Raw genomic sequence first — 13,179 nt, forward strand, 5'->3', positions numbered from 1 at the left:
TCAAGGAGGATGTATGACGAAATATACATTAATTGAGGTCAAATTCCTTCACATGAATCCAGTTTAGGAAATGAACTGAAATACAGTCTGAATCGTTTGAGGTGTGCATTTCTGCACTTGAGTCTCAGTTGACTTCCTGAACAGATTAAATATTGACCCCAACCTGCAGCCGTTATACAAAAAGAAAAGGAAGATAAGAGATGTATGAAGATCCCCATCCGAACTACAGTCCAACAGATGCACACTGCTGTACAGGGTGATGGCACAGGCCTCCAGGGGCCCGGACCCTCTGCGACGGACATGGAATCAAGTGCCATGAGCCTGACTCTACAAAGAGTTCTTTCATCAAACGCCTCCATTCAGACTCCCCCCTTCACACACTGGCAGGACGACGGGTGCCCTGTGGCCCTTGTGTCCATGGGGATGGGATGTTTCTTGAGACTGAGATTGCTTTTCTTTTCTCTTTCAACATAGTAGCGATTTTACACATAATTCTTTTATTCTATTCTCTTAAATTCACATTTACAATTACTGTATGTATCTCTTAGAAATCCGACCTATTAAGAGTACTACTATTGTGTGGTAAAACAACCATTATGCTATCTACCATGACGTCTATCGTGAGCGTGAGACACTAGTGTTGTCAAACAGTGGAGAAGTCAAAGCTATGCGTGTGTGTAGAGTGCCAGTGTGTTGGGGGGGGTTGATGAAATGCCCCCCCAGATGCGAGGTGCCATGCGGTAGCACAGCAGTCGTGCAAACAGAGAAGCTAACCTCAGAGTCCCCGGTCTAGAAACACACCAGCATCCAGATGAGAAAAAGAGGACAGGGCACAGTCAGAGAAAGAACACCATTAACACTGTCATCTAAATCCTGTGAAACGCATCCGAAAAGCACTTGCCTTTGTGACAGTAAGAATACACGCAACGTCTTCAAAAGACGCATGAAAACACAGCATACTTTACCTTTCATGTGGAGTTTGATGCCAAACCAAACATTCACTGTTGGCTTATTAACAGTTTTAAAAATCATAGCATTTACATTCACAGCATTTACAATCAGTGTTGTTATTGTTAAAGGGTCATCGGATGCTCATTTTCCACAAGTTGATATGATTCTTAATGAAAAGTCTATAATATACTTTGGTTAAAAATTCTCAATGGTTGTGTAAAACAACACCCTTTTTCCCTTGTCAAAATGAGCTCTGCAAAAATCATCCCATTCTGAGGGACTGTTCCTTTAAATGCAAATGAGCTCTGCTCGCCCCGCCCCTCTCTTCTCCCTGTGGAGTGACGAGCCTGTTTACTTAGGCCGCATTTACTTTAGCACTTTAGCTGCGAAACTTGCTAACTAGCACGTTATTAGGAAAGGTGATTGCAGAAATTCATAAAAAAAAACCTTATACTCACTTCTGCTGTAGGTGAAGCTGGATCACGAATGATTTGCGCGAACATAGACTCATTTATGTAGATCGGGAGGTGCATTCCCTTCACAAACAAACATAATCCACTGCATCTTCAGCAGCTCAGATGTCGGGAGTAAATGATGACCACTATGTTCATTATTACATCCAGCAACACCACACCTTAATTGCTCAATCGGGGATATTCTTGTCTAACTTACATCCCTGCTCCGGCATCGAAACAATGAAGGTTAGACTCTCACAGTTGATCTGAGGTAAGACGCTCATGTCAATCAACTATCGTAGGAGGGGCCTCTGAGAATGGCTTGATTTGAAAAAGGGGATATTATTTTTACAGATCAACTAAAAACCACTGCATGGATTTTTATCATTATAGGGTAGATTTGTACATAAACTGCCAACACATATTAATGTTCAAACAACATGAAAAAGTGAACTTTGCATCCGATGACCCCTTTAACTAAAATTATTAAAAATAGTTTTGTTAATTGACATGGAGCTAAAAATAAATAAAATATTAATATTAGATGAAACACTTAAAGGGTTAGTTCATCCAAAAATGAAAATTCTGTCATTAATCACTCACCCTCATGTCGTTCCAAACCCATAAGCCCTTCGGTCATCTTCAGAACACAAATTAAGATATTTTTGATAAAAAACGAACGCAACTACCTTGTCCAATGCCCAGAAAAGTAGTAAGGACATTGTTAAAATAGTCCGTGTGACATCAGCGGTTCAACCATAATTTTCTGAAGCTACGAGAATACTTTTTGTGCACAAAGAAAACAAAAATAGGGACTTTATTCAACAATTTCTTCTCTTCAGTGTCAGTCTTGGCCAGACGTTCACGAGAGTTCCACAAAGCATGTGTGTGGTGCTGCTGACGCAGAAGTCAGTGTTCTGCCGTAGAACCTGGATGTGCTGCACCTTGGAAAGCACACGCATGTGTCGTGGTATTGTCGTGATACTGTCGTGAACACGTGTTGAAGACTGACAGGGAACAGAAGAAATAGTTGAATAAAGTTGTTATTTATGTCCTCTTTGCACACAGAAAATATTCTCGCAGCTTCATAAAATTACGTTTGAACTACTGATGTCACATGGACTATTTTAATGATGTCCTTGCTACCTTTCTGGGCCTTGAATGTGGTAGTTGCGTTGCTGTCTGTGCAGGGTCAGAAAGCTCTCAGATAACGAAATGAGGGTGAGTATTATTGACAGAATTTTCATTTTTGGGTGAACTATCCCTTTAAATTTAAAAAAACTTCAACTAAATTTTAGAAATGTTGCTTGGCAAATAACTGAAATAAGTTTAAATTAAAGTAATAAAACTGAAATAAAAATAAAGCTAAATAGAAATATTACAAACGAAGAAAAAAATGAACTGGTAAAACCTAAACTAAAAATATAGAAAAAGCTATGTTAAAATATTACTTTAACTATAATACTATTATGGTAATATTACTATTACTATAATACTATAGAAATCATTCTAAAGTACCACTTTAAAAAAAAAAAAAGTTTTACAAATCGGTTATGTAATTGCAATGTAAATACACAGTATAAACTAATACAAAGATATGTGAATTCACTCAATTAAAATACTCTGACCACATGATAATCAAATATCGAAGTAAATCGTTGATCAAATATGAAAGTCTATGTCCCATTCATTGTACATCTCAAAGGGCCTCACCTTGCTCATCTTGCTCTTACTGTCAGCAGTGAGGAAGGACATATTGTTAATTTCGTTTATCACCACAAAGTTTTGCTCCTCTCGCTTGAAATTCTGCAGAGAGAATGAAAAGATCAGTGATGTACACAGAATCAGGTTAACAAAATCAAGCCATCCTAGGTGTACGACTTTTTACTTTCAGACAAATACAATCAGAGTTTTATTGAAAAATGTCCCAGCTCTTCCATGCTTTATAATGGCAGTGAATGGATGTTAATATTGAATAGTCCAAAAGAAGTCCAATAAAGTGCTGCAATCCATCATACGTTTTGCCTACGCCCTGTGTCATGTACGTGCATACGAGCGTTAGCAAAAGCTAGAGATTGCGGTTTATAGAGTTTTAAATATGGATATTTTTCTTACACAAACACATCAACTCACTTTAGAAGGCCTTGAATGCCACTTTTTATGATAGACGGATGCACTTTATTGGACTTCAAAATCTCAACACCCATCCACCGCAATTATAAAGCTTGGAAAAGCCACGACATTTCTTAATTTTAACTCTGATTGTATTCATTTGAAAGGAGAAAGTCAGATAGACCTCGGATGGCCTGAGCGTCAGTAAATCATGGGGTAATTTTCATTTTTGGGTAAACTACCCCTTTAAAGTATTTATCATGACTGCTAATATTGTGAGCTGCGATACGTTTTTTCCCCTCATCCTCCTTAGATAGTCAGACATTTGTCTCTTACATGAGATTTGGACCAGAAGATGAAGACTTCTCCCACCATGCGAAACAGCTCCTCAGCATCTGGATCTCGGCATGTCAGCCATCTTGCTCTAAAACCCATGTGACATTCAAAATGTCAAGACAGCTATAAATTAATCCATTAAAAAAACGTACACAGGAACCACAAAATACCTATTGTTATCCACATAGCGGATGAGAAGAGGGTAAAGCGCATACAGGTCTCTACAGAGAACTGCAAACTCATCTCTAATAGTTCCTTCCTCCTCATCCCCCTCAGACTTCCCCTCCATACGCAGGTGCTCCTCCTCAGCCACTACTTTAGCCGTACGCTTCTTCAACTTCTCCATGGTGGGAATGAAATGGGATTTGAGCATCTCAGGTTTGGCTCGGCTCACAATGGGCTGGGAGAACACTGGATCGAGACAAGGATATTATGTTGAAGATCAGGTACTGAACTTAAAACGCAAGCACAGACTTGAGAATGACGACTATAACTTCTCGTACCCGCAAGCCTCTTCATCCAGGAAGCTTCATCGATTCCCAAGTTGTTGACCACAATTTTCATGATACTTCCCAGAAGCTGGTTCAGTTGATCGGAGGTGACGTCTGTACATAGCTTACCCTCCAAATCGGGAAAGTTCTCCACTCCTCTCTCCCACCAACGGGGAAGATAGTTACACAGCATGGGAAGGGTGACCTCGATCACATGTGGCATTTCAGTGTAGCGAGCCCCCGATTCAGCCAGATCACCGATCTCTTTCAATAATATATCTAGCTCAGGAATGTCACACAGCTCATGGACATGGTTCGGAAGGCCCAGGACTGTAGATAAAAGGAAGAACAAAAGTTAGTGTCATAATATTGTTAAACGTTTTCTCTAATTGTTGAATTAAGTTGTTATTTTTGTTTTCTTTGTGCACAAAAAGTATTCTTGTAGATTCATAAAATTAAGGTTGAACTACTGATGTCACATGGACTATTTTAACAATTTCCTTACTACCTTTCTGGGCCTTGAATGTGTCAGTTGCATTACTGTCTATGGGTCAGAGAGCTCTCAGATTTCATCAAAAATATCTTAATTTGTGTTCCAAAGATGAACAAAGGTCTTACAGGTTTGGAACAACATGAGGGTGGAGTAACTAATGGCAGAATTTTCATTTTTGGGTGAACTATCCTTTTAATATATTTTAAAATGCAATTTTATTCCTGTGATGGTAAAGTTGAATTTACTCCAGTATTCAGTGTCACATTTCCTTCATAATTCTTTGATGAACTGAGTTGAAAAGAATTTACACTACCAGTCAAACGTTTTTAAACAGTAAGACTTTTAATGTTTTTTTTAAAGAATTCTCTTCTGGTCCTCAAGTTTGCATTTATTTGATCCAAAATACAACGGAAGCAGTAATATTCTGAAATATTTTTTACTATTTAAAATAACTGCTTGCTATTTGAATATATTTTAAAATAATTTATTCCTGTGATCAAAGCTAAATTTTCAGCATCATCACTCCAGTCTTCAAAGTCACATGATCCTTCAGAAAACATTCTAATATGCTGATTTTCTGTTCAAGACACATTTTTTTTTAAATAAAACAGATGAGTACTTTTTCAGGATTCTTTAATTAATAGAAAGATCCAAAGATCAGCATTTATCTAAAATAAAAAAGCTTTTGTAACATTATACACTATATCATTTAAAAACTTGGAGTCAGATTATAGAAATGAATACTTTTATTTAGCAATGATGTTTTAAATTGATCAAAAGTGATAATAAAGATTTATAATATTACAAAAAAATTTCTATTTCAGATAAATGCTGTTCTTTAGAACTTTTTATTCATCAAAGAAACTATAAATTGCATTTTAAAATATATTCAAATAGAAAATAGCTATTTAAAATAGTAAAAATATTTTAAAATTTTACTGCTTTTGCTGTACTTTGGATCAAATAATTGCAGGCTTGGTGAGAAGAGACTTAAAAATCTTACTGTTCAAAAACTTTTGACTGGTAGTTTATATAATCATCTTTTAAACAGTAGTGTTGCTGCAAAGAGAGGACTTACTAGCTCTTTCTCTGGGTGTCTTAGTAGTGTACACGGAAAACGCATTGTATTCGTTAAGATGGGGCTCCAGGTAGGCCACAGGCATGGCTGCAGCAAGATGAGCAAGACATTCTCCAAGGGCTGGTCTATGCCTAATGTAAATATAGAGAAGAACTACAGTATAAAAACCTCAACCACAGTCACATCACATATAGACAAATACACTCTAACAGACTTCTCTGCATGAGGGGTTTTCACAGTTCCAGAAGAATAGATACTACACATGATTCGGTAGCAGGACATCTGTAAATCGTCCACTAACAGAAGCAAGAGAGACACGTTAATTTAACAACATATTAAAACTACAAATCCATATTTATAGCGTATTTCATTTTCAAAATAGTCCTTACGGATAACATCATCTCCAAATTGGTGTTGAGCGATGTGGTCAAACAGTGAAGTGAGGACAGGGAGAAGAGCCGTTGTGGTGTAGTTAATATTCTGGGACACGCCTTTCACCGGCTGAGAGATGTAAAACAAAAGGATGTAAAAATAATGTAGCAAATGAACCTTGTCATACACAGTAAGCATTACTCAAGCTGTACCTGATTGCCTTTGGACACTTTGCCAAGTTTGAGGTTCTCCACCATCTTTTCAATGTCATCAGCTGCACTTTCAAAGAACAAACGCAGCCCTGCTTTCACGATCTCAGGTCCAGATTTCATCACAGTTCTGTTAATGTCAAAGAAATGAAAAACAGAGATGCAAGATTTAACTCCTGCACAACTGTTCTCCATTCTGACTGGAAATTCATTTTAATGACTTAACAGTACCTGGCATCAAGTGACCGTGCAAGGATATGAAGGCAGTTGACAATAGCAGGTGCATCCGTACCTGTGCATCACAAATAGATAAAAACAGACCTTTTTTTAGAACCATAAACACTTCAGATTAGATTCGCAAATGAAAAGTGGATGGAGAGCAATACAAAAAAAAAAAAAAGCAGTAAGAAAACAGAAAGGAAAAGTGATGGAGGACAGCAGAGTAGATATCTTACCAAAGAGAAACACTCTGTGTCGCACCAGGGCAGACATCTTACAGAAGATGCTGGTACCAAATTAAAGGAAACCAAAGGTACATGAAGAATGAATATGAGAGAAGTAGGAAAAGAAAGCAGCAAGAGGAACAGGGTGAAATAAAAAGTTTTTAAAAAGTAATATGAAATATTACTTAAAGCAACAGAACACATGAAGTAATAAGATTTGGTCTTGTATTTGACATAAACATCATACTGGACTGGTAAACTGTAAGTGTGTTGTTACCTTGCAATCATCTCTTTTTCCTTGTTTGAGGCATGTCCGCCACTGCCCAGGATTTTGGCCGGTGTGGAAAGGAAGTAGAGGCAGTGGTTTTTAAAGTACTGATTTATTAAAGGCAAAAGAATCTGAGGACGACATAAAAACAAAATTACACATTATTCACAGTCTTATACTTACGGAAGCCTGTTTCCACCACTGAATAAAAAATAAAAGAGGTTATTGCGAGTCACACTTCAGATTGTTTCTCTGAATTGCAAGAATTGTGAGATAAAAACTTGCAATTGTGACTTTTTTTATTTCTTGCAATTCTGACTTTTTTCTCAGAAAAAAATCACAATTGCGAAATATTAACTTGTAATTCTGAGGGAAAAAAGTCAGAATTGTGAGTTTATATCTCAGTTCTGACTTTATTTCTCAAAACTGTTACTTTATTTTTTAGAATTGTGACTTTGTCTCACAATTCAGACTTTATAACTTGCAACTGCAAGTTTATATCTCACAATTCTAAGAAAAAAGTCAGAATTGTGAGTTTATATCTCACAGTTCTGACTTTATTTCTTAAAATTGCGACTTTATTTTTAAAATTGTGACTCTGTCTCACAATTCTGACTTTATAACTCGCAATTGCAAGTTTATATATCACAATTCTGAGAAAAAAGTCAGAACTGCGAGTTTTTATCACGAAATTCTGAGAAAAAAGTCAGAATTGTGAGATGTAAACTCATAACTGCGAGAAAAAAGTCACAATTATTATTATATATTTTTTAATTTTTATTCAGTGGTGGAAACCACCATATGTGCTAATGTTGAAATGCTGAAAGATTTCTGGACCACATAGACCACGGGAGCCTGACCTTGGCGAAGAACTTGATCTCTTGTTCGTGTGGTGACTTTTCCACACGACCGCTGCTCACAACAGCCTCTATAAACACAGTAACAGTAAATTTTGTTCATTTCAGGTAATTCATAAATTCATGCAGTAAGGATAAAGAACAAGGATAAAAGATAAAGAAAGCTGTACCAAGATGTGCTATGAATTCCTGGGCAATATCCATCCACTTTAGCAGCTTCTGTAGGAAGCCATATGCAAAGCGCTTCTCAATAGATGAAATGTCACTTTCCATATCTTTGAGCCCTCTGGACAGAGATATTTCAGACAATCAGAATTAAAGCAGTTACTTTATTTTGGAGTATATATGGATTTCAGTAGCTCCTGTACCTTGTCACAGCATATCCATTAAGCTGCAGAAACTTGAGCAGCTCATATGCCTTCTCCCTATCTCGAGCCTTTTCTTTAGCCGTCAGTGTGTCATAAGGCACAAGCAAAGGGTGTGTCCCGCCCCCTAAATCAAAATACATTAAGAGAGATGTTGAAAAATACAAATAATAATAACACAACAAAACCATTTTAAAAATGTGTTTACTGATAAAACATTGGAGAAATGCAAACCTTTTGCTTGTAACTCTATTTTCTTTTTGCGTCCCCAGGTGTTGTGGTAGTTTTCTGCAAGCTGCTCTGCCATGGACTAGAACATGAAGTGTGCGGTTAGCCATGATGATTTCTATTATGGTGATATTGGACTAAATAGAAATGTGCATTAGCACTGTTTACCTGTAGCTCTCTGGATAGTGTCATCCCTGAGATATCAATGGGCTGAGGGCTGTAGCCATGACTGGGGTCATAGGTCGCCTGTGAAAACAAATGAATTATGATCATACTCATCTTTAGAGTATCAATAATATATGTAATTTGTTGTTTAACTTAAGAAACAGAAATCACAAAAAGATACAGATAGATACTTAGATACAGCAGAATGGAGCAGGGCTGCCCCCTAACAGTCGACTAACCGTTAGTCGACAAGAAGAGGCTTGGTCGAACGAAATTTTATTAGTCACAGAAAAAAAAAATCCCCAGGATGTGGCGAAGTCACACAGTCCATGACGGACAGATTGTTAACGGCTGGTCTATGTGGTAATATAGTACATTGGGCAGGACATTCACTGACTTCAATATGGCTTTTCATCTGAAAGATGTATATACTGTAGTAGCAACTTTACATGGGCACTCAATCTAATGTTAACCTAGAAAAAATGAGCCCTATTGAAGTGTCTCCTGATTTTGCTGAGTTAGATGAGTTAGACATTTTAATCCAAAAATTTAGTCTTGACCACATCCCTACGCCTAAACCTAACCTTACCTATGAGTAATCCCTAAAATCAGAGGAAATGATGATAAATGACACTGATGTACAAGCACCAAACACTGATTGTAAGCCTAAACTTCACAAAAACTATAAACTGTTTTTTCAAATCTGTTTGGTTAATCACAATGTTGTTCCAGGGTCAACAAAGATGTTGATCCAGGAACATGTCGTACTTGGTAAAATCAGGTTCTGCATCTGCGCGGAGTGTGGAAGCTGAACAGTAGCATGCTTATTTATGACAGATGGAGGCACCGGTGCAGTCACTTGCTCTTAAAATACTCTGTCATTTCCTGTCATACAGATAAAAGTAATACACCTTTCGAATCTGTAAAGACTCTATATTTATTTGTGTGCACTCACGATAACAAAAAGTTGCGCTTTTGTAAAATAATGAAAGCAAACAGGATGTGCTTTCTGCGGTCTCTGTGAACTTGAGTGTGAAATTTCAAAACTCTGCATATACTTGCCCTACAGACGTGAAAAAATGTATCTATAGAGAGTGAAATGTCTACTTTCAAATGAACCAGATTTAAATAAAATATTATATTTAATCTGTATGAAACATGCATACAGGCACATCAATACTGTGGAGATGATGAGTAAGTGTTGCCGACTTCATATCTTAAGCTGAAAACAAAGAAAGCACTAGTCTATCAATAAATCATTAAAACGTTAATTCAGTCTCCTTGCTGTTTTTCCCAGACACATTCATAATTATTATATCTGCTGGTGTGCTGTGGCACACATGCGTGCGCTTGAGCACTTATTAGGATGTGTAAGAAATGAAAGGCTCATTATTATGATTTATATGGTTTATTAATAAACGTGCGACTAATAGTCGACTAATGCTTAAAATGAGTCGATCAGAAAAATCTTTCGTCGAGGGCAGCCCTAGTATGCAGCTAGTATTTGGTTAGTATCTTAATACATTTGCCCACTCTGTCCATACCTGTGCAGTCTGTGAGATCTTGCGAGAGGTCTTCTTCTCTGTTTTCTCATCATCTCCATCTCTGGCTTTGTCCAGTGTCCACTCCCATGCAATCATGGCCTTGATGGACTCTTTTATAGGCCAGCGGTAGATCTCTTTATCCTAATGCAAATATTGTTAAATTAAAACGTGAAATAATAAACAAAAAGCACTGTGAAGTCTAAGAGAGAGTCAGATATCTCGTTCTGTGTCTTATTTTGGACTTTTATGTTGAAATTTTGATACCTTAGTTTCCTTATGCCTTTCCCAGTTGTTTGTTCGTATTATTTTTATTGATTTATTCCTTGATTTAGGTATTGGTTCATATTTTCTAGTGTTTAATTGGTGTTTTAAGTGTTTTAAGGTGGACCACAAAACCAGTCATAAGTAATACAGGTATATTTGTAGCAATAGCCAACAATAAATTGTATGGGTCAGAATGATCAGTTTTTATTTTATGATAAAGATGTAAAGATCATGTTTCATGAAGATATTTTGTAAATTTCCTACCATAAATATATCAAAACTTAATTTTGATTAGTAATATACAGTGCTAAGAACTTTATTAGGACAGCTTTGAAAGCTATTTTCTCAATATTTAGATTTTTTTGCACCAGAGTCCAGATTTTCAAACAGTTGTATCTCGGCTGAATATCCTGTACTAACAAACCACACATCAATGAACAGCTTTCATATGATATATAAATCTCAATTTCAAAAAATTGACTCTTATGACTGGTTTTGTGGTCCAGGATCACATGTGTTTTTGGTTTATCTTTGTTAAATTTTTTTTTTTTGCACTTGGAATTAATCCTCTTTTGTTTCTGACTTCACCATAGTCACAAAAATAGTAAAAATCGAATATTATACGATGTCTTTTACCTTTTCAGAGAACGTTTTGTAAGGCCTGAGCATGGGATGAGTCTTGGCATTTTCATCCAGCACCTCACCAAAAGTCCAGTTATTTTGAATCTGATGGATTATAAGACAACACTTTTACACAAAAAAGACTTTTACACAAACAAATAAATGAATAAACAAATAAATCTGACAGTAACCACCTAGAAACCAGTCATAACATACTACCAGCCATTTAGCAACGTGTTATAATAATAAATAAATAAATAAGTGAATAGTAAAATAAATACCTTTTCAAAAGCCCATTTGTCATGTGTGTATTCTGCATATCTATTGATGAAACCGTCCAGCTTCTCAGGAATGATAGTGCTATAAAAAGAGAACATTTCAACATTTTATATTTTATTTTGTACATTTTATTTATCTCACTTAACAAAATAATTTAATAATTAAACGTACTTGGTGGTATCCACAGGTTTGGGGTCAAAGTTGCCCTCAGCATCGACAGAGGCCTTTTTCTCTGTTTTAGAGGAGTAACTGGCATCCACATAATCAGGAGGAATCGCTCCAGCAATCGCACATATACAAGGCATGGCAATTTTGAATAGCTCTGCATCAAATTTCTGTCGTTGGACACAAATTAGAAAAGCTACAATGTTACTTTGTCATTCTGAGACAGAATAACACTCTCAGACAGCTTAGTAACAGCATATTTTGTGTTTATTACACAAAAGAGGGTGTATTCCCACCTTGTGGGCCAAAGATTCAAAAATTCCCCAGAAGAGTTTACGGGTCAAATGAAGCTCCTCCTCTGATGATACACCAAAGTTAGCCCAGCCATTGGGCAAACAATAGTACTTCCAGCAACGCTCGTAATGATTGGTAAGCAGCTGCAAAATAATCACACGCAAATGATATAACTGTAGAAACAAGTTTAAATTCATAGTACTGATGTGTGATGATATAATGCCATACCTTAAGGGGCATTTTAGCATACTCGTTCAGAATTGGCACGTCAAATACCAGCCGCCTGAGGAGGTGCTGGAGCATTGAGGGACGCAGGTATCTGTAATGCAAAAGTTACACATTAAGCAAAAAGATGTTGAATGCACACTTGTTTTATTGCTGTAGATGTAACAATTACCTGCATAAAGACATGAGGCATTCCTCAATAACATCTCTTTGAGCTTTGGTAAGAGAGCGTCCTCGGGACAGCCTGTAGATGGTGTGAAGCATAGAGTCGATCATGATGGCACGGTGGTCCGTGCCGGCAAACAAAGGAGCACATTTAGTGATGAGAGGAAGCACTGCGGAGCACAGGTAACGGTTCAGAGCCAGGGCCATTTCTGTAGTGCTGAATGCGGCCTTAGAGAAAAAACAGGATAGTAATTGTGACAGTATTATATACAGAGAATGTTGCAAGCCAAACTTGAACCCACATTTCTCATTTGAGCACCACAAAACAGCTTTTTTGTTAACGATGAAAGATATAGCAAGTATCTTACTGTGTCTAAGGAAGCTGCTGCTCTCATGTCTGGCAGGAAGCCTACTTCCAGTACATGCAACAGGAAGTCCTGGTTGTCAATGCCATAAACTCTGTCCAGGAACAGGACCATTGGTGCTTTATGATCAGGCACAAAACTGGCAGACATCTTTGGCTCAATGATGCTGTTATCTGCAGTATAAGGAAATGTGAGAACAGTAAAAATACATCCATCTATCTACAAGCTCTTGATCTTAATCATTACCTTTTCCAAAAGCAGGAATCTGGAATGGCAAGCTAATCACACCAACTAGATCCTCAATAGGCACCAGAGACCTAAGAATGGCCCTGATTCTCAAAGCCTCGCCTTTACCAGCTTGGATCAACTATACAAGACAGGATGTGTGAGACATTTAGTCAATCAGATTTCATTTAGTATCACTCAAACATTTG

At 37.1% G+C, this 13,179-nt stretch overlaps 1 protein-coding gene across 7 annotated transcripts in view; it reads right to left on the reverse strand.

The window, feature by feature from the left end:
• Positions 1-13,179, reverse strand: part of ryr1a (ryanodine receptor 1a (skeletal)) — a 64,841-nt gene that overhangs the window by 25,117 nt on the left and 26,545 nt on the right. For 4 of the 7 annotated variants that reach the window (XM_051121832.1, XM_051121830.1, XM_051121829.1 and 1 more), the window contains exons 48-73: positions 12,992-13,112; positions 12,749-12,918; positions 12,388-12,608; positions 12,219-12,309; positions 11,993-12,133; positions 11,703-11,866; positions 11,534-11,612; positions 11,268-11,357; positions 10,368-10,508; positions 8,827-8,904; positions 8,665-8,740; positions 8,434-8,557; positions 8,236-8,351; positions 8,069-8,136; positions 7,218-7,339; positions 6,953-7,002; positions 6,729-6,789; positions 6,501-6,627; positions 6,306-6,417; positions 6,131-6,212; positions 5,917-6,047; positions 4,358-4,675; positions 4,025-4,265; positions 3,855-3,942; positions 3,120-3,212; positions 775-789 (exon numbers count right to left, since the gene is read on the reverse strand). In XM_051121832.1, the coding sequence (XP_050977789.1) occupies positions 775-789; positions 3,120-3,212; positions 3,855-3,942; positions 4,025-4,265; positions 4,358-4,675; positions 5,917-6,047; positions 6,131-6,212; positions 6,306-6,417; positions 6,501-6,627; positions 6,729-6,789; positions 6,953-7,002; positions 7,218-7,339; positions 8,069-8,136; positions 8,236-8,351; positions 8,434-8,557; positions 8,665-8,740; positions 8,827-8,904; positions 10,368-10,508; positions 11,268-11,357; positions 11,534-11,612; positions 11,703-11,866; positions 11,993-12,133; positions 12,219-12,309; positions 12,388-12,608; positions 12,749-12,918; positions 12,992-13,112 (3,120 nt within the window). The remainder of the gene's footprint in view (positions 1-774; positions 790-3,119; positions 3,213-3,854; positions 3,943-4,024; positions 4,266-4,357; positions 4,676-5,916; positions 6,048-6,130; positions 6,213-6,305; positions 6,418-6,500; positions 6,628-6,728; positions 6,790-6,952; positions 7,003-7,217; positions 7,340-8,068; positions 8,137-8,235; positions 8,352-8,433; positions 8,558-8,664; positions 8,741-8,826; positions 8,905-10,367; positions 10,509-11,267; positions 11,358-11,533; positions 11,613-11,702; positions 11,867-11,992; positions 12,134-12,218; positions 12,310-12,387; positions 12,609-12,748; positions 12,919-12,991; positions 13,113-13,179) is intronic. The other 3 variants (XM_051121831.1, XM_051121828.1, XM_051121833.1) reach the window with 1 other exon arrangement.

The sequence above is a fragment of the Labeo rohita genome, chromosome 10 (genome assembly GCF_022985175.1).
Source record: "Labeo rohita strain BAU-BD-2019 chromosome 10, IGBB_LRoh.1.0, whole genome shotgun sequence".
In the NCBI taxonomy this organism is placed as follows: Eukaryota; Metazoa; Chordata; class Actinopteri; order Cypriniformes; family Cyprinidae; genus Labeo; species Labeo rohita.